The 24,676-nt window shown below is 34.5% G+C and overlaps 2 protein-coding genes across 3 annotated transcripts; both read right to left on the reverse strand.

Moving 5' to 3' along the window:
- Positions 1 to 516: 516 nt before the first annotated feature.
- Positions 517 to 12,946, reverse strand: LOC104594554 (two-component response regulator-like PRR1). 2 transcript variants are annotated; one of them, XM_088898811.1, is made up of 9 exons: positions 12,516 to 12,946; positions 11,648 to 12,258; positions 10,662 to 10,823; positions 10,434 to 10,567; positions 9,771 to 9,938; positions 7,885 to 7,972; positions 6,548 to 7,486; positions 6,359 to 6,446; positions 517 to 802 (listed from the first exon to the last, which is right to left on the reverse strand). In XM_088898811.1, the coding sequence occupies exons 2-7, from the start codon at positions 11,808 to 11,810 to the stop codon at positions 6,561 to 6,563; spliced, it is 1,641 nt and encodes a 546-aa protein (XP_088754937.1). In that variant the 5' UTR covers positions 11,811 to 12,258; positions 12,516 to 12,946; the 3' UTR covers positions 517 to 802; positions 6,359 to 6,446; positions 6,548 to 6,560. The 2 variants fall into 2 exon arrangements, with proteins under 2 accessions (XP_088754937.1, XP_088754938.1); XM_088898812.1 differs by lacking the exon at positions 11,648 to 12,258 and having other exon boundaries at positions 6,359 to 7,486.
- A 4,407-nt stretch (positions 12,947 to 17,353) lies between these two features.
- CER10 (3-oxo-5-alpha-steroid 4-dehydrogenase family protein) lies at positions 17,354 to 24,455 on the reverse strand. The gene is made up of 4 exons (XM_010254888.3): positions 24,038 to 24,455; positions 23,648 to 23,687; positions 18,171 to 18,925; positions 17,354 to 17,683 (listed from the first exon to the last, which is right to left on the reverse strand). Exons 1-4 carry the CDS (start codon positions 24,104 to 24,106, stop codon positions 17,615 to 17,617), a joined length of 933 nt encoding a protein of 310 aa, XP_010253190.1. The 5' UTR covers positions 24,107 to 24,455; the 3' UTR covers positions 17,354 to 17,614.
- Between the last annotated feature and the right edge of the window lie 221 nt (positions 24,456 to 24,676).

A 24,676-nucleotide genomic window follows, 5' to 3' on the forward strand; every position in this document is an offset into this window, starting at 1 on the left:
AGAGCTCGATCTACTGACCACAAAACGCTGGTCTCAATCCAATGCACAAGACATCATAGCCGCACATTGGGAATATCTCCCAATGCATGATAATAAATTGTACAGTGTTTTGTGGTCAAAGCAGATCTGAACCCGGCTCCAAAAAGTTTTACGACCCCAAATGCAGAAGAAAAGAAACGATGGCAAAGGGAAAATTAGCCTCCTAGTCGTAGGTAGACTAATAGAAAATATACAAATCTTACCTTCAACTCAAATATCGGGTTAAATTTCATTTTAAAAGATAATAAGTTAAAGATGAAATGAAAATAGAAAAGTATAACTTAATATTATATAACAACGTATATACAACAAAATAATATATATACAAATTTCAATTATAAGAAAATTTGTTTGTTCCCAAACAAAATAATGAAATTTCAAGAACTCGACTACGAAAGAGTGAAAGTATCATGATTAAAAAAAAACTATAAAAGAGTAAATGCCACTGATAAATTCAAGCCAGTGAGTAAAAAAAAATTATAAATTCAAGCAAAACAGCCTTTATATCCAACCCCTCGGGAGGAAGCAAGAAGGTTTGCATGTTCATATTTCGTTTGTAATTTTCGCTATAAATGAGGGGAAATCAGAATAGAATGCAGCGGAACAATTTCGTTTGTCAAAATAAATTGACTAGTGCAAAAGAAAGACCTGCATTATTTTCCCAACCTGACTGGAAACACATCATCTATGTGCGATGTCCAAGCTGGCTGTTCATATATGCTCAAAACTCCAGGTCAGGTCCCTGCTACAAATCCCAATGTCTCTGCACGAAATCAATAAACAGCTAAAAAATAGGGGGAAATTACTGGCATGGGCATTTCTAAATTTTCAGTAAAACCAAAGGGATGTAACTTGCAAGACAAAATCTTTATAAAAATTTCCTCCAACTGAAACTTGCTGTGCCCATTAAATCGTTTTTTTCATATTTAACTTCTACCCAACTACTCCTAAAATGGCTGTTTTAGATACCAATAGCATTCTATTGGCTTTTATTATCTTTAGGAAATAGTATGTTTTATAATGCTAAAAATATAATTTTTTTATATTATTTTAGTTAATTAGTCATTTATTATGTAGGTACTGGACAACATATATTTCTACAAGGCCAAGTTTCATTCCTAACAAGTTATAACAAGGAGAAAGTTGGCGGGAGCCTCATGCACTGGGCTGCCCCTTTTTTGGCTGCATAGCAGGGATGTAACCTCCATATCTTAAAAAACCAAATTTCAAATGTGTTTCCACTTGGGCTCAGTTTGAAAAGAGTACAAATACAAATATGTACAGCGCAAATACATATAAAATAATACAAAATACAAGGTTTTGTACTCCACAAATTTATATTTGTACTCCTTCCAAACTGAACCCTTAGGGTGTAGGCAATATTAACAAACCCTATTCAATCCTCAATGCCAGCAAATTTACTCTCAAGGATAGTCCAGGCTGTCCTCGTGTGGAAGTCATTACAGCCACATTGCAATAGCTGTACATGTATATTATTTTCCATTCAATCTGAAGGTGCAGAATAAGTGGTAGATATGGCAAGGTTTTGAAAATTATAATTATATATCATATAATCATAGAGAAGGTTAAATTGAGTTGAACTACAACATAAGTTGTAATATTATTTTTAGAAATTTATCATAAATTAAAATATACAGTAAAAGATCAAGCATATAGAAAAAATGAATTTGACTCCATTTTTAATCCACAATCAACCATATATTTAGTTATTACAACAAAAGTGGTACAACCTACAATATAGTAAATTGACTTTTCAATCTCATATAAGAGTTCATCTCAGCATAGGTCATGGGTCATGGCAAGCACGCTCCCAAAATGAGACACACCCATGCCATTTAAAACACTGAACAAAACTTTGGTTTTTGGTTGCAGCATGAGAAGACAGTTAAAAATGTGTTTGATTATTCATCAGTTATTTTGCAAGTGTGTGTAATTGTTCAGTTGTGGACTTGCCTAGAAATATGCAAAGGAAAACTTCTCTGAAACTTGTTTGATCATCATCATGAATACTAACTTATGTAAATTGAACATATCACTCAAGAAATAAACCAAAATAATCCAATAATTAGCATTGTAGTAGGTAGACCATTATCTAAAATTTTCCCCATTTTCACAACGCAACGTTCAGAATTTTGTCTGGAAGGATGTTTTCTCTAAATAACAGACTGAATCCATCATCCTACTTTATTTTAGTACAATCAATCACTAAAAGAATGGAGAGGCCTAATTTTCCATGGCTACCAACTAATAACTCAGAGAAAAAAGGACTTGGAACTGGACGAGGGCCTACAATGAACAATAAAGGTCACCACTCATCTTTTCCAAGTTAATGAAGAATTGTATTTTAAAGCACAATATGTTTAGAGGTTTTCTCTCAGATAGTTATAAGATGCCATCATCTCTTTGGGCTTTACGAGACTCCAAGGTACTACCCATATCCCCCATTCTTGTAATATATTTGTTGAAAAACCACCACCAGATACAGATACAATGACAAAACTTTTTTTTCTTTTTTCTTTTGGTGGGGGGCGTGTCTAGTTACTTAAGAAACTTTCCTCAAGATGAGTGCGTATTGCCAAGAAGAAAATCCATCCCAAGCCACTAATCAGATATTTTATGAAAAATCAGATTATTAAGGTCATTTTTAATGTTATTTGCCTGCTATTCTGTCCACAGTCCATTTCATAGACAACTGATCGAATTGCCATCCTAACCTAATGGGCTATTTGATAATGACTAACTAAACTAATGACTTACTGCTTTGTTTTTGATGGAAAAAATAGTGATTGAATAAAATATTTAGGAGCATAGGAATCAAACCAACATGACATTCAGTTCAACCACTTCAGCCATTATCAAACAACCACGAAAACACACGCACACACAATGATGGAACTAGAAGCTCATAATTGCATTATCCAAAAGGGTAAGATTAATTAAACTAGCTGAGCCCTAATAAAGTTATCAACAGACATTCCATTCTTGAACAATATCAATAACAGTGGATTCCTTTCACATGGACACAGGGTTCCTCTCACTGGATTCCTTTCATTGGCCCTAATTTAGTCAATTATTTATGCTAAAAAGAAGAAAAAAAAAACATAAAGAATTATTTATGACAAAGGAAAAACCCTGTTTTTTCTTTTTTTTTTCTTTTTTTTTTTTTTTGCTTTTTGGGGGTAGAGAGGAGGAAAAAGGAGAAATATTTAGGATTTACTAGGATGCAAAAGAGTAAGTATAGAAATAAAATTCCACACAAAGGATACCATGATCATCAAATCCTCAAGTTAGATATCTGCCATTCTAGTAACAAAATTCCACACAAAAAAGTAAGTATAGAAATTTCTCCTTTTTTTAGAATTTTTTAATTTTTTAATCCTGATCCACGTCATTTTTAAAACTACCAATTAGAAACTATACTTTCCCCAAAAAAAAATCTTCCTAAAATCTCTCTCTCTCTCTCTCACACACACACACAATTTCTCCAAAACAAACCTCCCCCACTATCCCCAACTTTCTCCTAAGTTATCTCTAATTTAGTAGAGAGATTCTCTCCTAAATTATCTCTAATTCTTATTTATCTTCTCCCCCACTTTTTATCTACATCTATCTAAAGAAAGTTTGAATTAAAAAAAAATAAGAATTATTTAAATATTATAACAAAATTATATATGTTTAAAATATTTATTAAAAAGACAAAAAAAATTATAATCGATTTCATAAAATTCATATTATTAATAATTATATATTTTTACAAAATCCATCACGAAATTATGTATAAACAATATGAATAATGATTTTCTGCATTATTCAATCTAAAAGTTATTCAAATAATAAAAATTAAACATTAAAAATGAAATATTATTTAAATATTTCAATAAAAATATTAAAATTAATATTTTAAATCAATTAATAATATATTTTAAATAGTTATTAAAAAACTTTCACTTATTATAAATAGAATAGGATATTAAATATTTAGTTAAATAACAAAGTATTTTAAATAACAAAATATTTAACATAACTAGATTTTAAATAGTTAAAATAACAAAATTATGTATTAATAGTACTATAATTTTATGGATATTAAATTCATCCAGTAATTAATATTTAAAATTTTAAATAATGATATTATTTCAATAAATAAATAATATTGTAAATAACTAATTTTATTTATACCAATTAATAATTCTAGAAAATAAATTTCAAAAAAATAATGTTTTATTAATAATAATTTTAAAAACTTAATCTATATTTATTATATATTTATATATACTAAAATTAATATTTATTGTATTTCATTAATTATTTATTGTTTTTTGTGATAAATGTATTTTCAATAATTATGTATAAATCTATTTTTGTTTTGTTATTTAATAGAAAATTTTCAATAATTATTGGAGTTTAAACTATTATTATTTAGCTTTTTGAATTTAATTTATTGTGTATTTTTGCTATAAATTTTTAATAATTACTGAAGACTAAACTATTGTTCACGGGTTGGTTCAATTCAGTTGTGGGTTGTTTGGCCAACCAAATCGACTTGGTCAGGTTGGGGAGTTGGTCACTCAGGTTCTATCAGTTTGGGTCAATTTGTGGTTTGGTCGGTTGGTTCAAAAGATTTAAACTTAAAAAAAAATTAAATTTAAAAATTAAGTTTAGATTTTAAAAATTACAATAGCATTATTAAAAATTAAATTTATGATATAAAATATTTTAGCTTAAAAAATATTGGAATTTTCCCTCTTTCTAGTATTAAAAAAATATATTTAAAATATAAAATATAAATATATATCAATGGTTGGGTTGTTCGATTTTAGTCAGCTTACAAATGGCAAAAATGAAATTGATCCAACCTAGTCAGGTTGGGAAATTGTTGAACCAAAGCCAACTAGAAATACTAGAAATCGAGTTTGTTAGTTACATTATTTTGATTAGGAATGGCAACAGGGCAGGGCAGGGACGAGGAGCCTCTCCCCATCCCCGTCCCTACGAAAATCCCATCCCCGTCCCTACGAAAATCCCATCCCCATTAACGGGGACAAAGTTATCCCCATCCCCGCGGGGATCCCCACTCCCCATGATTCTTTATAATGCCAACCATTATGCTTTTCTTTTTTATTTTATTTAAAAAATAAAAATAATATAATTAAAATTTACAATCCTATTAGAAAAAGATTCAAACATATTCAACCATATTATTAAAAATATTAACATACAGACGCATGTGTACATATATTATATATGCATATATAAACGAATGAGATACTAAGGAATTGGGTTGAAATAGCACAAGCAGGTGTACCTGAAGTTCTTGTAAGCATGGAATGGAAGCCACCAACACGGAACAAACTAAAACTGAATTTTGATGGGAGTTCTCTTGGCAACCCTAGAAGGGCAGGCATAGGGGGTGTGTTTCGAAATTATTGGAGTGTGGTGGTGGCACTCTACTCTGGACCAATAGGCTGAATCTCTAGCCCTACTTCAAGGTCTAAAGATGGTTGAGCAGATAGTAACAACAGACTTAGAAATTGAAGGAGACTCTCTATTGGTCATCTCTTGGGCCAAAAACATCACATCAGCACCTCGAAAGCTCAAGTTTATTTTCAGAGAAATTGACACACTTGCAAGGAAGTTCAACTCTCAGTTTGGTTGGGTTAAAAGGGATGCAAATGGGATGGTGGATACCCTAGCAAAACAAGGGGCAAATAGATCTTCATTGTATTGGGCAGAATTGAAACTGATTGCTAGAGATTGCAATTTCCTATGCAATCTTTAGCTATTGTATCTTAACCTCTCTGTTATTAATGAAAGATTTTTACTGATAAAAAAAAAGTGTATGCGTATATATACATATATATTAGCAAGGATCCCATGGAGCAGGGATTGGGGTCCCCGCAGGGTAGGGAGTGCTCTCTCCATCTCTACCAACGAGGATGAAAACTTCCCCATATCCATCCCTATGGGGGGAAAATCACCCCCATCCCCGCCCCATTCGAGGCAGATCCCCACAAGGATCGGGGAAATGGAGAAAATTGCCATCTCTGAGTTTGATAAACAACCCTATCTAAAATTAATTATTGTTATTTTTGTATAGTAAAAAATTTATTAAAAGTAGTATATAAAATATAAATGATTATTAATTATTATATAAAACAATTTTATACTCTTACATGTTTCTATCATTTATCTTTAACTTAACAAATCCCATGTATCGCACGGGTCCCCACTAGTTTAGGATAAAGCAAAGGAAAAGTATTTGAAAGTATACATGTCTATTAAGTAGAAAATGCCATACCTGAATCCTGATAGACCCTTCGATGCTTCATTCTGGTGTCACCTAGGCACTTTCCCTCCCTTTCAGCTGTCAGTTGAATCAGTATACACTGGAGAAGACTTCCAGAAATGACTTAATGTGCCTATGAAAGCTTCTGAATAACAACAAGATGGAGCTTTGAAGAAATTAAAAGAGCTACTAAGCATTAACCAAGGCTTTAACATTAGGATCCTGAAACATGATCCTCAGGAGAAGAATCCCTAGATACGTGCTCATCATCTTCATCCTCTTCATCTTCATCATAATCATCAGTAGTGGCAGGCTGGGCACTAGGATCCACATCTACACCATTCACCTGCCTCACAAACTGTCCCCGCACACGTGGCCTCCTTTCAGCAAGTCGTTTTCGATTGACATACCTAATCTTCTTGTCAAAACATCTGTCTTTCCTCTTCTGCCTAAACTTGATCAATGCTGCCTCTCTTCTTTCAAATCGACCTGTTTTCACTTCAGTGGAAGATGAACTTCCCATTGACTGCCAAATGTGGCTTGTGGGCATTTGATCTGGTTGTAGACATACACTTACTGGGTAATAGGGGAAAGATGCCATGACAGGTAAATGAGGACATTGTGGAAGATGACTATACTGAGGCAGCATAGGTGAATGCTTTGGCAAATCTTGGAGGTTCTGTGGGTAAAGTTGCCCTGATGATGGCATGATAACTTGATTCATCATTCCTGACAAATAATATGATGGAGTTTGTAATGGTATACCAGAAACATCAACTTGGGACTCATTGCTTGGACGCAAAAATAACATAGAGTGTTCTTCCTCCCTTAAGTTCAGGGGAGTACAAGATCTCTCAGCAGAGGTGGAATCAAGACCATTATCACTGCTTTGACGACTAAATCCCCTCGAGGAGTTCTCCCACCCCTCTCTATTTTCACATCTCTGTGCATCATCACTTGCTTCTTTACACCAGAAGGGAAGTTTGTCCCTGCTGGAGTATACTGATTGAGCAGCATTGTCATCTATGGGACCAACCTTCTGAGAGTTGTTGCTGGGCAAGCTTGATTTGACATAGGTAAAGAAAGCCGAAGACTCACCTACCTTGAGTTCACTTTTCTTTGGACATGATGAAATCTTCCCTGAAACAATACTTGTTGGACTTACTTTTCTTTAGAAGAGCAAAGGGTAAGTAGATGAATCTTTTGACATGAAAGTTCTTGACATTTGGTAGTTTTCAGATTCCAAAAGGAAAAAGAAACGGGAATATATAAAGAATAAAAAATGAAGATTCAGTTTAGTTAATGAAACTACAAATTTCAGCACCTCATGAAATACCAGATATGTCATGAAGAAAATCAAAGATCGGTTTCTTCTACAATATCAACAATAGTTAGACGGTTATCATTTTCTATAAGCAACCAAAAATGACATATAAAACTGGAGTTTCTGAAAAGTGTAACCTGTTAAATTAGCCCTATAAACAAGAAAAATAAAAGAATAAATTAAGCACTATTTGTTAAGTGGGACCAGTTGTCACCTATTTGCCCATTGGTTATCCCTAGCACACCAGGTTGACACTCAGATGAGATTTTCAGCAGAGGCTCTTCAGAGGCAGGGACATTAGTCTGAAGAAGGAAACAAACAGATATACAAGAAACACAGCTTAAACAACATTAATTGAACATGAAGTTAAACACATACTAGTAAAGACACTATTCAGGATAACATAAAAATTGATATCTATAATACTGCAAAAATAACAGCAGTAATCAGCGATTCAGCATGAAACCTTTAGGTAATAAAATTTAGAACAGCATTGCTACCAAGGTTCAAAGTATCGGAAACACAAGGTGTATTGGAAAGACAATTTTAAGAGATGTATCGCGATACACTTTGGATACGAACGAAAAATCAAGATACGCATAAATATAGTAGAAAACTCAAATAAATCCTAAAAAGTATATTACTAACAATAGTTACAAATTTCATATGATTGTAAATAAGTCATTTAAATGTAAAAAAAAAAAAAAAAACATAATTTAATGGTTTATATAAAGTGTGACATATCGGGACACAATTAGTAACCGTTGAAAAATGATGGAATAACTAAAATGTAAAACAAAAAAACTAAAATGTGAATGCCAATTTTCAAAAAAACAATATAATTAATCTTAATATTTATTAGTATATAGATTTTAATAATTAATTGTAGCATTTATTAATAAACACTTGTCACTCATTAAGATAAGTGAAAATTTACTTAAAATTAAAAACACATATGACCATAGCAAACAAATATGTGTGGCTCATTGGCAAACTTGCGGTTGTTAAAATCAAGTGACCAAGGTTCAAATCTTGCTATAGCTAAAATTTGAAGTTTTTACACTAACAAAACAAAATTAATGAGAGGGGCTCATTATTTAAAGGAATTAATGAGAGATTTTGAATTAAGCGCTAAAATTCAAATTTAAATTTAAATTTGCTTTGGAGTAATTGACTAATTAATGAAAGAGAAATTAGACTTAAATATAAGAGTAATGGCATTAATGAAAGGTTCGGTATTAAATATTGATTAACAAAATTAATGATGAACCGAAACGATCAAATGTATCAGACTGTTTTGCGCCCGGATCGGTCGATACAGATCCGAAACAGCCCGATACAGAACTGTAACAGCCGATACGTACGAAAAGAAATGGAACAAAGGATTTATACATGTTCCGTGTATCGGGTTCTTGTCAGAATTATATGTAACGGCCAATACGACCCAATACGTTGTGATATTTTGAACCTTGATTGCTACTACAACAGTATGAGAAAGTTCAACCTTTTAAGTAGATCCTGCTGCATGTAAGATTCCATGACCTTCATAAATAAGCTTAACAGAACAATATCTTGAGGCAGAACCATACAAGAATTCAGACTCATGCTTAGGATAGGATGAAGGATCTCTTTTTAGGGAATATGTGATAGCCCTGGAATTGCTATAAAATAACAATGACCAATGTATTCCTAAATATAGCCTTGAGACCATTATAATATAACAACCACAGGTTTCTAGCACAGAGGAAAACTTGATCATGAATCCCAGTTGATGATTGATGAACTACTTTTATTCTATTCCTATGGCCCAAAAATTACATCTATCAATGGGCAGCCTGTGTAATGGAGAGACCACATCAGTATAAATGCAATTCACATGTGCAGACATTTTAACATGAAACATGCCCATAATGCCTTATCCCTTCCTCCAAGACAGTCTAAAAACGGGCAAGCTACTGATAAGGATGCACAGGAAGGCTACAGCATAAAGGAGCATAAATGAACTGCAATTCAGTGATAAAATAGAGTTTTTTTTTTTGATAAGTGATTAAGTGTGTTAAAATAGAGTTGTGTAAATTGCTAACATGGAATAGTACTTACATCACATTCCTGATTCTTTGAAATACCTATTTCCATTAAGGTATTCTTCTTGGACTTGTCATCAGTGTCATCTGAGAATAGGGTTGTGCTGTTTGTATTTGCATCACTTGGATCTGAGCCTACCAAATCAAAGTCGCAATTCAAGATGTTCTTTTCCACCAGACCAAGCTGAAAACCCAAATGAAAATCACAATTCATCTCTTAATATCCTTTTGAATGGACAAGGTTCATCCATTAGTTAAATTCCATGTAAGGTTACTAATGCAATACAGGGAACATATCCAGGGAGGTGGAATATGCAGCCAACAGACCCCATCCTTGTAAAATTTGCTCACTATTTTGTTTTACTTTTTGATTGCCAGTTCCTTGTTTTCAATGGCTCAGAGGATGCAATAAATATATGATTATAGGCACTAGATAAAATGTAAACAACAGAAATATTAACAATTTATAATAGCACTAATATTTAGCAAAGATCTACAAGGAAGGACTCAGCTAATGGTGGGTACTGATCCCTGCACATGCTCTACATGTACTTGTATCAGTATGTTGTTCATGGGAAGGAACCTTAGATCTTTTCCTTGCATAACAATATAACTTGGAAATTTAACAGCAGAAAAAGACCAACGGAATAGCAAATTGCTCAGGTATAATGTTTCAAACCATGTGTCGTCTTCTCCACATGTGAGTCCACAAATTTAGTAGTTCATTAGTACGTAATGGTTTCACAAGATAATCAGCTGCTCCAAGCCTTAAGCACTTGATGACAATGGAAACCTCATCTTGGGCAGACATCACTAAGAAAAAGAAAAGAAAGAGAACAATGAGGATCAGCCTACAGTCTAACTTGAGAAGAAAAATGGCATGGAAATAACAAGGAAAGAAGCTTACTGATGATGGGAATGTGCCGCAACTCATTATTCCGCATAATGTATTTCAACATCTTCAAGCCTTTGGATATTGGGAGGTCAACTTCAGAAAGTATTATATCTATATCAGGCCCCTCTGCATTTAGTGCATCAATCACCTGGCGTGGTGACCTCACTTTAGTTACTGTAAAGTGATGGATACTCATAGTCAGTACATAAGTTTCTCATTGTCTCATGTAGTTTCAAGTATATTAAGCAAAAGATAAAAGGAATGTGGAGATCTGACCCACTGATAAGTAACATACAAAGCACTCTTAAAATGACAAAAATAAGGAGAAAGGGAAAACCTTTCTCTCATATAGAAAAGAAAACGAGAACAGCAAGAAAACCAAATTCCCAATGTTGGAAAAGATTGGCAGTGCAGACTTGCTCTCGGTAAAATTTCTCTAAGGATACACAAGCTTCGAATTAGAGCCAAGGACGCAATTGTCTAAAGCACCAAACCACCTGTAAGGTACTAGGAATGCAAAAAAAAAAATAATATATAGTTGAGTAAAAGCTCCTTGGGTACAGGGATTCAAGCCCCTTTTCTACATTTGGAAAAAGATATAGCACTTAAATAAGTCAACCCCTTGCAATGTCTTATACAATCTAAATTCTGATTCTCTTCCTCTAGTTGTAGATATTTGTGAGCTTCACAATTTACACAAAAGGGTAGATAATTAATAAGAATAAAGAAAGTAAATATATATTGTGCTCACCCGTCTTTACCAAATAAAATCTTGCCATTATTTTCTAACCAAATTACAATTTTTTCAGTAATTTAATCCGATAACAATAAGTCCCTAATAATGCCAACAAAATTGAAAGTTATCGAGTTTGAAAGAACAATCAACTTTGGTTCAGAAAGAAAAAGAAAAGAAAGTAATCAAGTCCAGGCTAAGAAGAAGATAGTTCCCATAAATAAGGGGCGATACAAGCGAATAGTGCACAAAAAGAAAAATATACCTTGGTAGGAGCACTTGCACAGAAGTGCAAAGACCTCTTCAGAGTTCTTAGCATCATTATCACACAAAAGAATCCTTACTTTGCTGCGATCGAGAAAGGGATTCTTATTGATGTTATTACTACCGTCGCCTTTGTTCAGTATATCATCCTCTTGACAATCCATGGCAATGCAATTCGATGGAATCAACAAAAATCAAATTCTCACATCAGCCATTAACGACCACCATAGAGTATTGCCGCAAACTCCAATTAAGACAAAGTCCCCCCCCCCCGGCGCCCCACCCCAATTGGACACCGTTAATAAACTTTACAAGCACGAAAAAGGGGCACAAAGGTCGTCGCCCTTCTTCGTTTCACTAAAACTAGATCCAGCAGAACCTGATCAAATCTTTTCATCCTCCCAAAGACTCTAGTTCTAGCTTTTTTAATAGTCTGAAGGAGAGGAACAGATTAGGGTTTCTTCATCTTCTACTGTACCGATCACCGACGACGTCTCCATTCGCAACTAAAGATCAAAGCGCAGAGGTTTGGCTTAAAATGTTTTGCGTCCCTCGGAAAACAAAACCTAATTCTTGAAGGAGCGCGAGAATGGAATAGTTGTCGGTATTATCCTGTATACATGGTTGGGCACGTTATATCTAATCCAAAAACAGCAAGAGAAAAATATAAATAAATGCATACACGGTAGTAGTCAGAGATGTAAGACGACTAACCGACAATTCCAAATCTAGTAATAGTTTTAGTGCCGGAAACCGTTTTATCGGAAAAGGAGGAGAAACAAAATAGCAGCAATATCAAGAGAAGAGAAACCAAGAAGAAGAAAAACAAACAGCAATATCAGATCAACTGAGGGAGGAGAAAGAAAAACCTATTGCGAATCATTAAAGGGTGCTCATGTTAGCATCTTCACCCGGGCACTTGATCGAGTTGGAATAAGAAAGTGTAACCGGACGGTAGAATAGATAGCCAAGCGAGCGAGTGGGATTTGAAAATTCTGAAGCTTCTTCCGTCGTCCCAGATTTTTTTATCCTTTTTTTTCTGCTTCCTGAACTTGTTATCAACGATGGGTTGGTTTATTTACTGAAACCGCGGGCTGACTCCGCCGGTGGCTGAGAATGGTGGGATTGTTTTGGGCGGGTGGAGAGGACTGGTTTGAGACCAGAGAGAAAGAGAGGGAGGGGAAAATAAAGTAAAAAAGAGACAGAGGAAAGCTGAGGTGGCACACTGTGTATATCCATCTTACTTAGAAAACACGAGAGAGAGTAGCGAATAGGAGGCAAGGAAGGAAAAGAAATAAAATGTGGAGTTGAGAGTTTTTAAGGCTAATGTTTGGTCAGCTTTGAAGCGATAGAGAAGAGGCCGCGTCACTGGAAAATCAGGGGGAGAGAGAGAGACTTGTATCTTTATTCCTTCGGTCAGAGCAAAGTCCGTTCGAACAGCCTTTATAGCCTTACATCGAGAATATTTCTGTACTTCTATGCTTTATTTCATAATATTCTCAATGCAAGGCTATGATGGCTGTTCGAATGGACTGCTCTGATTCCAGCTTTAATATGCTGTATTAAAACGCAAAAGAGATGCATGCCACACGTGGCGCGAAACCCTTTCCGAGATCTCCAGTTTTCACACTTTGGCCTCGTGAAATCGTGAAATCATAATACCTTGCGTGGTTTATTGCCATGTGCCCTTTCCATATCCTGTCTCTCTGTTTCTCACTTTCTTGCCGTTGCCGGGCCGGCTTTCTTATCCTCATTGGAAATTATGATCAATCATTTTATAGAGTAGTAATTGTACACGTCACAAATTTAAATAATGATAATAATATATCAATTTTTTTATAGATTTTATGTATTTTTTATTTTCTATTTTTAAGTGGATGCATATTGTAAAATCTAAATTTGATTATATAAATATTTCATCCAAATATGTAATAATTATAACAAAGTTGTAGAGTTTCAAGTATTATTAACAAGTCTACCTGCTTGGCTAGATTTATTTTTTTTTGTAATGTTTATCTTTTTGGTGTATTTTTTTTCTTTTGTTCATTTATCAAAAAAATGTAAAACTTAAGTAGAGGGACTAAATTTCAAAAATGATTATTTTAGTCAAAATAAAGTTTCACAACCTTATTTATATTTTCAATAGTAGTGTAAATATAGAATTATAGATGTGTTCAATTTTTGTTATAATTTTTATTGTTTTTTTGCGTATAAAAAATAATGTTGATATATCACACTTACTTTTTATTTAATATGATAAATATATAATATTATACATATGCCCAAATGTTTTTTTTTTCTGCAAAAATAATGCATTTTTTATTTTTTATAGTTTTATATTTATTAATTTTTATTATTTATTTATGACATCAAAGGTTAACACATTTAACTCAAAAGTTGAACTATTCATTATTAAATTTTATATTCCATTGTCAATAAAAATATATCTTGTTTATTACACTTATTTTTTAATTTTGGTTAATAAAAATATCATAGACGTGTCTACTTTTTTTATATTTTTATAATTTTATATACTTATTTCTATTTTAAATTTTTATTACCTAACTATGACTTCATAAATTGATCAATTTGATTCACATGGTTGAATTGCTTAGTCACCACTTGGATAAAGAATGATTTTGTTTTTTAGTCATTTGTAAAACATATGGGTTTATATTATTAAAAATATTGATATAGATCTAATTAGTAGCATTTATTAGTAAAAAATAACTCAAATATAGGATTTAATAAGAGAAAATGAGGTTTAATAATGATATGTGATTAAATGGGGTGAAAAGTAATAATTGAATTTGCATTTTCAACACTTACAATTAGAAATAAACTAAGGCCCTATTTGCTTTTCGGTAAGTTACTTACCCGGGAAACATTTATCTAGGTAAGTACATTTACCCATGTTCTTTTATTTCCAATGTAAATAAGGTAATGGTCACTTTAGCCATAAAAATTCATTATTAAAAGGGGCATTTTTTGTCCCATTCAAGTGTTGGCAACTCCCCCCACCCCATCTACGAGTCCCCAAGAAAATAATCTTTCATTGGTCTCCACATAAATCTAAAAAAAGAACATGGGTTTATTGGTCCATTGACCAACTTTCTCCCATCTCAAAATCCAAAAAAACAAATACACAAATATAGGCATTTTAGTAACAACAAAAGTTGTAATAAAATAACCTTCATACCCTTTGTCAAACAAAGAAATAAAGGGTAATTTTAGTCCAAAAAAATTTCGCATTGCATCCACACTTTTATATATAGTATACCCCCCACCTTGCTTACTTTTGAAACCTAATAATCATTTTCTACAAATTAACCTAGCAACATTGGAACACATTGTATTCTGCTTTTAATTGCATTTGGTTAAAATTTGTTGTGGTGCAAATGCATGGGAGTGCAAATAAAATGGGTGTAATTGCATGGTAATGCATTCTTTGCTAATATATTGATCTTCTTGTTTGTGAAAAGTAAAAAAAACAATAAGTAAAATGATCTATCCTCACCTTATATGCAAAGAGAATGGAGAGAGGAAGAGGGTTATTTGTGTTTGGGAGTGAGGTAAAAAGCAAGATGATGTGATGGGCAGTTTATATGAGAAAGAATTGAGGTAGACAAAAGTGGTATTAGTTTTGCTATCAGATTTTGAGATGCAACATTTTACACTAACGATGAATGCAAATGTGACAAAAAATATATAAATTTTATATTAAATAAGAGTGCAAATCATAGTTGCAAACAAAAGTAAAACTGAACAAGGTGTATAGTTTATATTAGACTGCAAACAACGCAGCTTTTAGATTTTTTTTAGCCATATTTTGAAGGCTAAACCCCAAGGCTCTGTTTGGTTTGATAGAAATGAAATAGGAAATGGGTGTTCTCTGTGTACAAAAAATGAGCGAATAAATTCCACGTGGGAGCAACCCAGGTCTGTAGTAAGGACAGTATTTTCCTTTAACTACTGACATTACCAATTATAAATAATTACTGTTATTTATAATAACAGTAATTACTGACTATTACAAATAAATACATCTATTTATTTTATTACAGTAACCATCGAAATATCGAATTAGAAAGTTCACACCATTTCATGGTTCAGTAAGCTCGGTTCTTCGTTAATTTTAATGACAACTTGCCCCGGTAAACCTTTGGTTCTGACTTTTGATGCACATTGTCAAAGTGCCCGTATGATACAATCTTGTTTCATGACACTGGAGAATGGAGATGCCTTGGACTATTGGACAAGGTGCTTTCTCCTCACCACTCACCAGATGACCAGTAGATTTTTTTTTTTGGGATGGCTCCAAGACTTTGGGGCTTGTTTGGCAAATCTTTAACACATACTGACACATGCATCGGATACAATTATTTATTGTATAAGTTATATTATTTATATTATATATATATATCAAAATATATTTAAAACATTTTTATATTTTTAAAAATTTCTCTTATTCTAAGTAAATCCGTTTTATAGAAATCTTTTAATTTAAAAATTTCAGGGATTTAGGTCATCCAGAATTAGGGATGGAGGGTTATTTTTGTCTCTAACAGGGATAAGAGTATGGTCACTGCCCCAAATCTATCCCGTTGCCATTCCTATTTTTGGGCAAATTCGGCTTCAGTCAATGCAAGTCCATGCTAACACTATTCGAACACTCTCTTGCAGCCTTGTATAAGGAATATCTCACTATGAAATAAAAGCTCATTAGTATGTAGATATTCCCGACACAAGGCTGTAAAAGCTGTTGGAACAGACGTTGCACTGACTGAAGCTGATATCTTTTTCGGCATGACAAAGGTCATATTAAATTCTTTGTAATGGTTCCTTCCTTGTCTTTTTGGTCAGACTGAATATTGAGGGCAATTACTCTTTTGCCCCCACCCATGGTAACTTGTCATGTCCAAACACATTCTCAACAGCCCAGGATGTTGGCCCCAATGACCAAGGTTTTTCTTTGTTTGATCTTCTGTAATCATATCTTTCAGGTATTATAGATTTTCCTTAAAATCCATTAGCTTTTTATATGCCCTTGTTTCATTTAGTTTTCTAGAGTTAACTAGCGGAGACCCGTGCAATGCATGATATTTGTTAAGCAAAAGCTAAACAATTGAAATACATAAGAGTATACAATCATTTTATATTTTTAACTTGTTAAATAATTAATACTTATTTATATTTTATATACTACTTTTAATATTTTTTTACAATACAAAAATAATAATAATAATTACTTTCAGCCAGAATTGTTCATCAAACTAATGAAAGCAACCAACTCAACTCGAGTTAGTCAGTTTTATAGTATTTTTGGTCGGCTTTACTTAAAAATTTCCCAACCTAACCAGGTATATGTATGTATGTATATATTAATATTTTATATTTTTAATATAATCTTTTTAATACAGGAAGTAGGAAAATTCCCATATTTTTTAATTAAAATATTTTATATCATAAATTTAAGTTTTAAATTTATTTTTAATAATACCACTGTATTTTTTAATTTAAATTTAAATCTTTTGAACCAACTGACCAAACCAAAAATTGACCTAAATTGATATAACTCGAGTTTTGGTAACTATCACCACTTGGCCTAGCTTCCAACTCATTTAAACTAAGGTAATTGATCAAGTCTTCAACATAGGAAAGAAGAGTTGAAAATTAGTGCTCATCTTCATCATAATGCATCAAAGGATGTCAAAAAGGCAATCCACTAAACTTCAGTTTCAGTTTCCCAAAAAACAAACTGTAAAACAAGAACGAAACCAATGAACCACATTTTCTAATTTGAAATATTCAATATACAGCCCAAAGAGCAGAGACTAAGAGAGAATCTAATTCAGCTGAAAGAAATGTGATAGATTGATCTCCTTTTAGGGTCTTCAACAGTTGCAACATAATGCTGTTGAGTTTGGAATCTTCTAGCAAAGACCATCTTACAGTAGCTTCCCCATACTCACAGGAAAGGAGGTAGTATCACCCATCGCCGTGGATACTTTGGCCTTCCTTCCTTCCCATCAAATAACTGCAAGAAATACCAAGCCATAAAACAGTGCGGATAACAAAGAAGTTCTAGACTTCTAGCATTTCCATTTAGACCACAGATAAGGGAATTTATAAATGGCACCGCTTAAACTATGTATATTCAGCAGACAGGAACCAAGCAAAGGATGTATTAATCAAAACTCAACCTGATTAGCTGGTAGAGTTTATTTCAATAATCAAACCACATCAGTATTTAGATTTGACAGTCAATCAGATTGACTTTTTGCTACATGGCTGTTTTTTTTTGGGGGGGTTTCATTGGGGCTACACAACCGAGGGGGGGGGGGGGGGGTAGCCCATCAGTATTGCTGCTGTATGATCTTAGGAAGCTTATAAACCATCAACAAAGCCCTTATCCAAATAGCGCATGAGCAAGATATTACAAGACAAATTAGTAAATCCCACTATTTATCATATTCACCAAAATTTTCTAAATGAAAATACAGTAGCATGTAAAAAATAGTTACCTTCTTCAATCTGCGGTGCTTTGCAAGGGCCCAATTACTCATGATGAGGGCAGCCACCACAAGGAATATGTAGCCAGCAACTGTTTGTGTTGCAATATTGAATCCCAGCCACTGGTATATCTCAGTGGTGTAATTAGCACAAGTCACTATATTGAACAAAAATCCCCGTGGTATTTGGTACCCTCCACTTCCAGAAAGGCTCCGCAGGTTCTTCAACAAGATATGGCAATAGAAGTTTGACAGTTGGCATATCAGCCCAAACCCAAATCCAACCTTCATCTGGAAGTCACTCACTGGGGTGTAGAGAGGGTGGTTCACATGGTAAGCAATGTACAACCCAAACGTCCAATAGTAAGCACAGTTTCGGAACACATTGGCGAGAGGTGAAGTTGCATGGCTAAACCTATGGACAAAGAATGTTTCCATTATACGTTTGAAGTAGTGAAAGCACCAATAGTACATAGCATAGGTCTGGACTGGGTGGATGACACGTTCTCCTTTGTAGCCGAAGTACTGGTACACAGGAAAATAGTAGAACATGGGGTAGATAAGCAAAGGCCCCAAGTATTCCCAAAAGAAAAGGGTCCTATACGAAACCTGTGGACCAAGGTCCTTGAACACCACAGTAATTTCTTCACTGTTTCCATCACAATAGTCTCGGACATTTTTCTTGGGGTAGAGGACAACAGGTTTCTCTTTTGATCCAGGTTGGATGGGAAGAGTGAGACGCTGTCTTGAAGGATAGTATTTTCTGGCTGTTGAATGTAGGACATTACCAAGTATCAATATCTAAATAATATGAAAAAATTAAGTTCATAATATAAGAGAAAGAAAGTGCACAAGATTATATTAAGTAACAGATGACTATTTCAGTGTAAGAGAATAAGATCCAAAAACCAATATGGCCTACCCAATGTTGGTCCCAGATGTTCAAGGCCTTGGGAGGGATGGACTGGATACAGACCTAACCTTTGGCACTTGTTTGCACAAGGTGGCCACTCTCAGACTTGAACCCGCATTCTCATGCTTGTCCACTCATCAGTATTTTACCATTGCACCGAGCGCAATGGCCTATCTAAAAACCAAAAACCAAATAACTAGCTTAAATTTGATTCAATTGAACGAGTACAATACCCATGCCCCACAGTGCAAGAAGCTTAGAGCCTCTAGCTTTGTTTTATCAAATTTTCTAAGTTGTCCAATATGCATCTAGATTCATCCTTTCTCAAGCCAAATGACCTAGATGCATAATTATGTTTACATCTATATGCTAAGTTCCTGTCACTAGATAAGAAGAGGGGATCTGTTAAAACCCTTCTTAACTTCTTTTTTATATTTTATTTATTGAAAGGAACAATGCTAAAGCTTGTCATGCCAACAAATAATTGAAACAAACTGAAATGATAAAAAATTAAACAATCAGAAGCATGTGCCTATTTGTGTGATTGGGAAAAGTTTCTTGCTGATATCATAATGCAATATGAGAGATAAGAGTATTTTTAGCTCCATATGAAGTTCTCATGAAAAGTGAAAAGAAATCCATACTAATGGTCTGATCTAATAGTGAGACTGATATTTACACCAACACTCAGAAATGTCATATGGAAATATTGTAAAAGTTCTGGACATGGTAAAAACATTGTGAATTATGCGGATATATACAATATATTAATATGAAATGATAAAGGAAACATAGACACACCCTTTTAGGTTGTTACTTATTCCAAACCACCAAACAAAATGAAGAAACTAAGATCAATAGAAAAAATAACGCTATGAAGTTATCTTGTAGGTTTCAAGAGTTTGAACTACATAATAGAACAAGTTCAAGCAAAATTTAACTCACAGAAAGCAGAAATGATTCTAATATATCAACCAAATAATCAGTAACACAAACAAAAACTAAGATCGTCACATCCATGAGAATTTCGAATCAGCTCAAAGTGGTCATCATTTCCATTACAAGGACAATAAAGTTGCTATTTCACGATATCTACACAATTGTTACCAACTCATCATGTTATCATACTATCTCATGTAGATGGTAGTTCTCATTAGGAAATATGTTATTGTTGATTAGAGTATACCTAATGAGGGCGGATTTGGCCCTCCAATGACATTGTGACACATGGCATCTCGAAACAGCTGGACGACACCCAAATGCCACCTAGGTGATGATTTGGAGTCCCAGATCGTAGTTCGTCTTCGCCCCGACGTGGCAACTTGCCTTTACCGCCAACCTAGCGACTTCAACCACAACTTGGGCTGGCTAGGAGCACCTCGTCTAAGGCCGACCTGTAGCACCTCGTCACTAGCCGATGTGACCTTAACGCGAGGAGCGACCTCCCTTGAGGGCTTGCCGACCTGACTGAGGTCCAGGAGGCGACCTGCAAGTTGTGCTCGCTGACAAATTTGGTATGCATATCCCGACACTCCCAAGTTTCTCAGAAGTTGGCCCACGTACCGAGTGTTCCGAAGGATGGCCAACGTGAGTGGCGGTTGCCTCCGGGGATCTCGGACCGGTTAGGTGACCTCCCTGAAATCTCAGATGCAGTGCGTGAAGCCCACGCCAAACAAAGCCTATATAAAGGCACCAACCCCAATGACACGACAAGGTACGCGCTATTACTTGCACCCAACCTCTCTAGCATTCATACTTAGCTTGCAAACACACAAAATACTGACTTAAGCATCGGAGCGACCTAACCGGATCTTCCACCCCAGTCCCTCTGAGCATTGTTTTGCAGATTGATCCAGCTCGCCACGCGAGTATGTCCAGGCAATTCTCTAGCTAGGAGCTTCGAGATCGTACACCATCAGTACCCAATGGAAATGGAAATGCCATGGAAATACTAGGAAATATGTGTACACTTTAAAACATGATTTAAAGGCACATTATTCTCCCTTCTCTTTTCCTTTTCTTTCATTAGTGGATAACTTCAACACGAAGAAACCACCACATTAGGTGCAAATCCTTAACAAATCGGGCAACAAGAATCGCTTAGGCTAAGGCTTTTGTCTCCAAGAAAAGACCAAAAACATAGATCTCTTGAAGGCTTCTCCAAAGTAAAATTCTTAGATTCTCCAATGTATTTTCCCTCTTTCATATGGTTCCCCTTTTATATTTCTATTTTTTCCTACCATTTGTATTGTTTATTCTCTTCACATCATTTTTCCTTTTATTAAAAAAAAAAAGCATTTTTCCTTCAAAAGGAAGGAAATGACATATAAAGAAAGAAAATGGGGGCATTTGTATCCCCTAGCTTCAATTTAAAGAATACAAGAAAAATCCAAGAAAGCAAATACTACATAAAAAACGAATCAAGCAAAGTGCATTGCATACTGAAGTGTTGTGAAGTCACCAATTAAAAATTAAACAGGAATACGATCTAAATATTCATTTAATGCCCCTGTTCAACTAGGTTATGAATCCATCATTTTCCTAATCACACTGTTTGATCATCTTTAATGTTTCACTGGAAGAAATAATTAGAACCCACAGTGGGGCCGTGGGGGCTTATTTTTGTGGAGAAGAAAAAAGCATAATCTTACTCGCTAAATATAGCAAGTCCCCAACAAGGAACAGAAAAAGGCTTCTCAAAGAAGAAATTATGAGAGCTCAAATACCTTTTATTCCCTAACACCATGCCTAACTAGCTAAATTTTATCCAGATGCAATCTTATTTCAGCTGGCCATCTAGAACTTTGGATTTGGATTTTGAGTTTGGGAATTGGGATTTAGAATAAGACAAAAGAATTTGGAGGAGTGTTTCTATCTCTACATTGCAATACCTCAATCCGTTTATTTATATTTTCATGTCAATTTAATTGCAGGCAAGGTTCAAAGTATCGACACGTATCGAACCGTATCGACCGATACATATCGTGCCAATGGCTTCCCGATATGCTCCTACAAGGGTTGTATTGGGTCAGACCATGGTTCAGAGGGTAGCTGGGACTTAAACTGACCCCTCTGAACTGGTTTTGAAAAAATAAAAAATAAAACATAAAAAAAATCACCGATACAGGCCGAAAGCTTTGCACAACTTGAACACTAGCCCTGCACAACCTTGATTGCAGGGCTGTGTCGATACTTTGAACCTTGATTGCAGGCCAAAAGCTTTGCACAACTTGAACACTAGCCCTGCACAACCAAACCAAACTTCCCTCCCTTGATATAAATAAGTGCATATAATGCAAAGTAATTGCTTAGGGAGAGTGCTGTGCAAAGATGTAGAGACAAACCTGATGTGTTGGAGGAGACGCTTAGCTACTATATCCTCATACAGTAGAATAGTCAAAAGAGGATTCAAGTAGCAGAGGTCATATAGTTCAGATAAGGCCTTGTTGAGTTGAGACTTTGAAATTACATTGAGCAGTTGAGCCAAATTCTCTGGTAAAGTACCAAATTGATAGATTACACCACAAAAGGTTTAGGGTACTTCTCTAGTTTCATTTTTCTGAAGTTCCAGTTCGTTTCCTTTTTCCATTGATCAGATTACGAATTTGTTACTTTCTTTTTATGTAACAAACTTTCTGTCCTAGAGAAATGAGATCATGGGTCCAATGTGAACTAGGATACCAGACATTTTGTTACATTTCTATTGGCTTTTTGGCAAGTCTAGAAGATTTTTGTTGAATCACAATCTTGCATTACTTGCAGAATTTGTATAGATCTGGACCTATCCTCTTTTGCTTCATGTACTTATGTCAATACCTCTTGATCAATGAAGCACCATGCTCCAAGAGGTTGTTTAGATTACTCATACGCATGCAAGCATTTGTGAACAACAAAAGATAAAAAACCAAACAACCAAACTTGTAACACAGCTAAAAGGAAAACCAAGCTCCCAATGTCCTAAGCCAAAGATTTTTTTTTTTTTTTTGGTAGAAAGAAAAAGCATGGTGCCGTTTGAACAGCTTAGTTGGCTGAACTGAATGGCTTATTGCTTTGTATTTTAGTGAGAAAATGGTGAAATAATAAAATATAAAATATTTCAAGGGTATAGTAATCAACCCAACTTTAGCTTCATCCATTAAGAAGCTCAACTTATATTCATTAAAAGACAAAACAAGAAGTCATTCAGTTCAGCCACTTCAGCTGTTACCAAACGGCCGATTAGTGATGAAGGAAAAGGAAAGATGGAAAATAGGTTTTCTAGGAGCTTACTGAGAAGCTAGAATTCCTAGCACAAAGCTAAACAAAATTTCCCCAATAATCCTTTGATTACAATTTTTCAATTTGAGTCACAGAACATTAAAACTGTTCCTTTCCGTTGTTTTGTGAGTAAGATATAACAATAGAGCATCCTATCTTTTGATTGACAAAATACAGACCGGGAAATGAGTTATAGCTCGATAGTTAGAAAGTTAAACATGAAAAGATGATATCTCTCCAGAATTGCCTTTCCATTAAAGAAAGAAAGAAGAAAAAAATAAAACAACAATTAAGCAACCATGAAAAGTAAATTACTTACTTCGACGGTGAAATGCTTCTTGCAGATCGCTCACCGTAGACTGCAAAGCATCACGAAAAGAAACATAAACTTCAAACTTGACAAAACCGAGGGAGATAAACAACTAAGACTTCCAGGCCAGTGAAACAAGATCAGGAAAGCCGACTTATAATACGAAATCAGAAAATCCGGAAAATTAACAGGAAAAGGGAGAAGAAAAGAAAGAAAGGTCGGAACTTTTAGAAAAAAAAAAAAAAACGAAGCTAACCTTTAATGACTAAATTTGTAGAGATCCACAAATAAAAAGACGAACGGAACAAAGGAAACACAAATTAACTGAGTAAAAACTAAACCCCACATATATTTTGAACAACGGAGAACAGATCAAACAAAAAGTGGGGAAAATCATACCGAAGCGTTGAGCTCAAGCCCGCCCTTGATAATTTCTCGGCCATTTCGAGAAATAACGGTCACCCTCATGTTGGAAGAAGAAAATAGATGAAATGAGAGATACCCACTTCGAGAAACCGAGAGAAGTAGCTAATAAAAGAAAGAGGGGAAATAATAATGGTCACAGAACCCCAGCAAAACCCATCCTCCCAATTAATTGCAGTCGGTTGGAGATATCGAAATGGGTCGCTTTTGATTTGGATTTAATAGCAAGTCTCTGTCTCGCTGCGTCTTATTATTCTTTTAATGGTGTATGGTTGGGGTAGGAGAGCTAACCATGTGATACGATGAAGTAATGAACCCACTCACTCCCACAGGCACAACACAAACTCATTTCTTTGAATATAACTCACAACTGTCCATATGGTCCTTTTAAATGACTCCAGTTCAAGGTTTGAACCTAGAAGCATTTAAATAACTAGCTATTATTTTTTCATTGTTTGTTACCAACTCGGATCTGCTAGCCACGAGATATGACAACTGTGAATTAAATATCTCATTGGAGATGTTCTTAATACATGGTGATGGTATTCTGTGGGTATGAATGTAGGTACAATTTGTGAGTAGCAGATCCCGAATCGCTTGTTACTTGTCACCCGT

Source organism: Nelumbo nucifera, chromosome 2 (genome assembly GCF_055504915.1).
Source record: "Nelumbo nucifera cultivar China Antique chromosome 2, China Antique-T2T, whole genome shotgun sequence".
Lineage (NCBI taxonomy): Eukaryota > Viridiplantae > Streptophyta > Magnoliopsida > Proteales > Nelumbonaceae > Nelumbo > Nelumbo nucifera.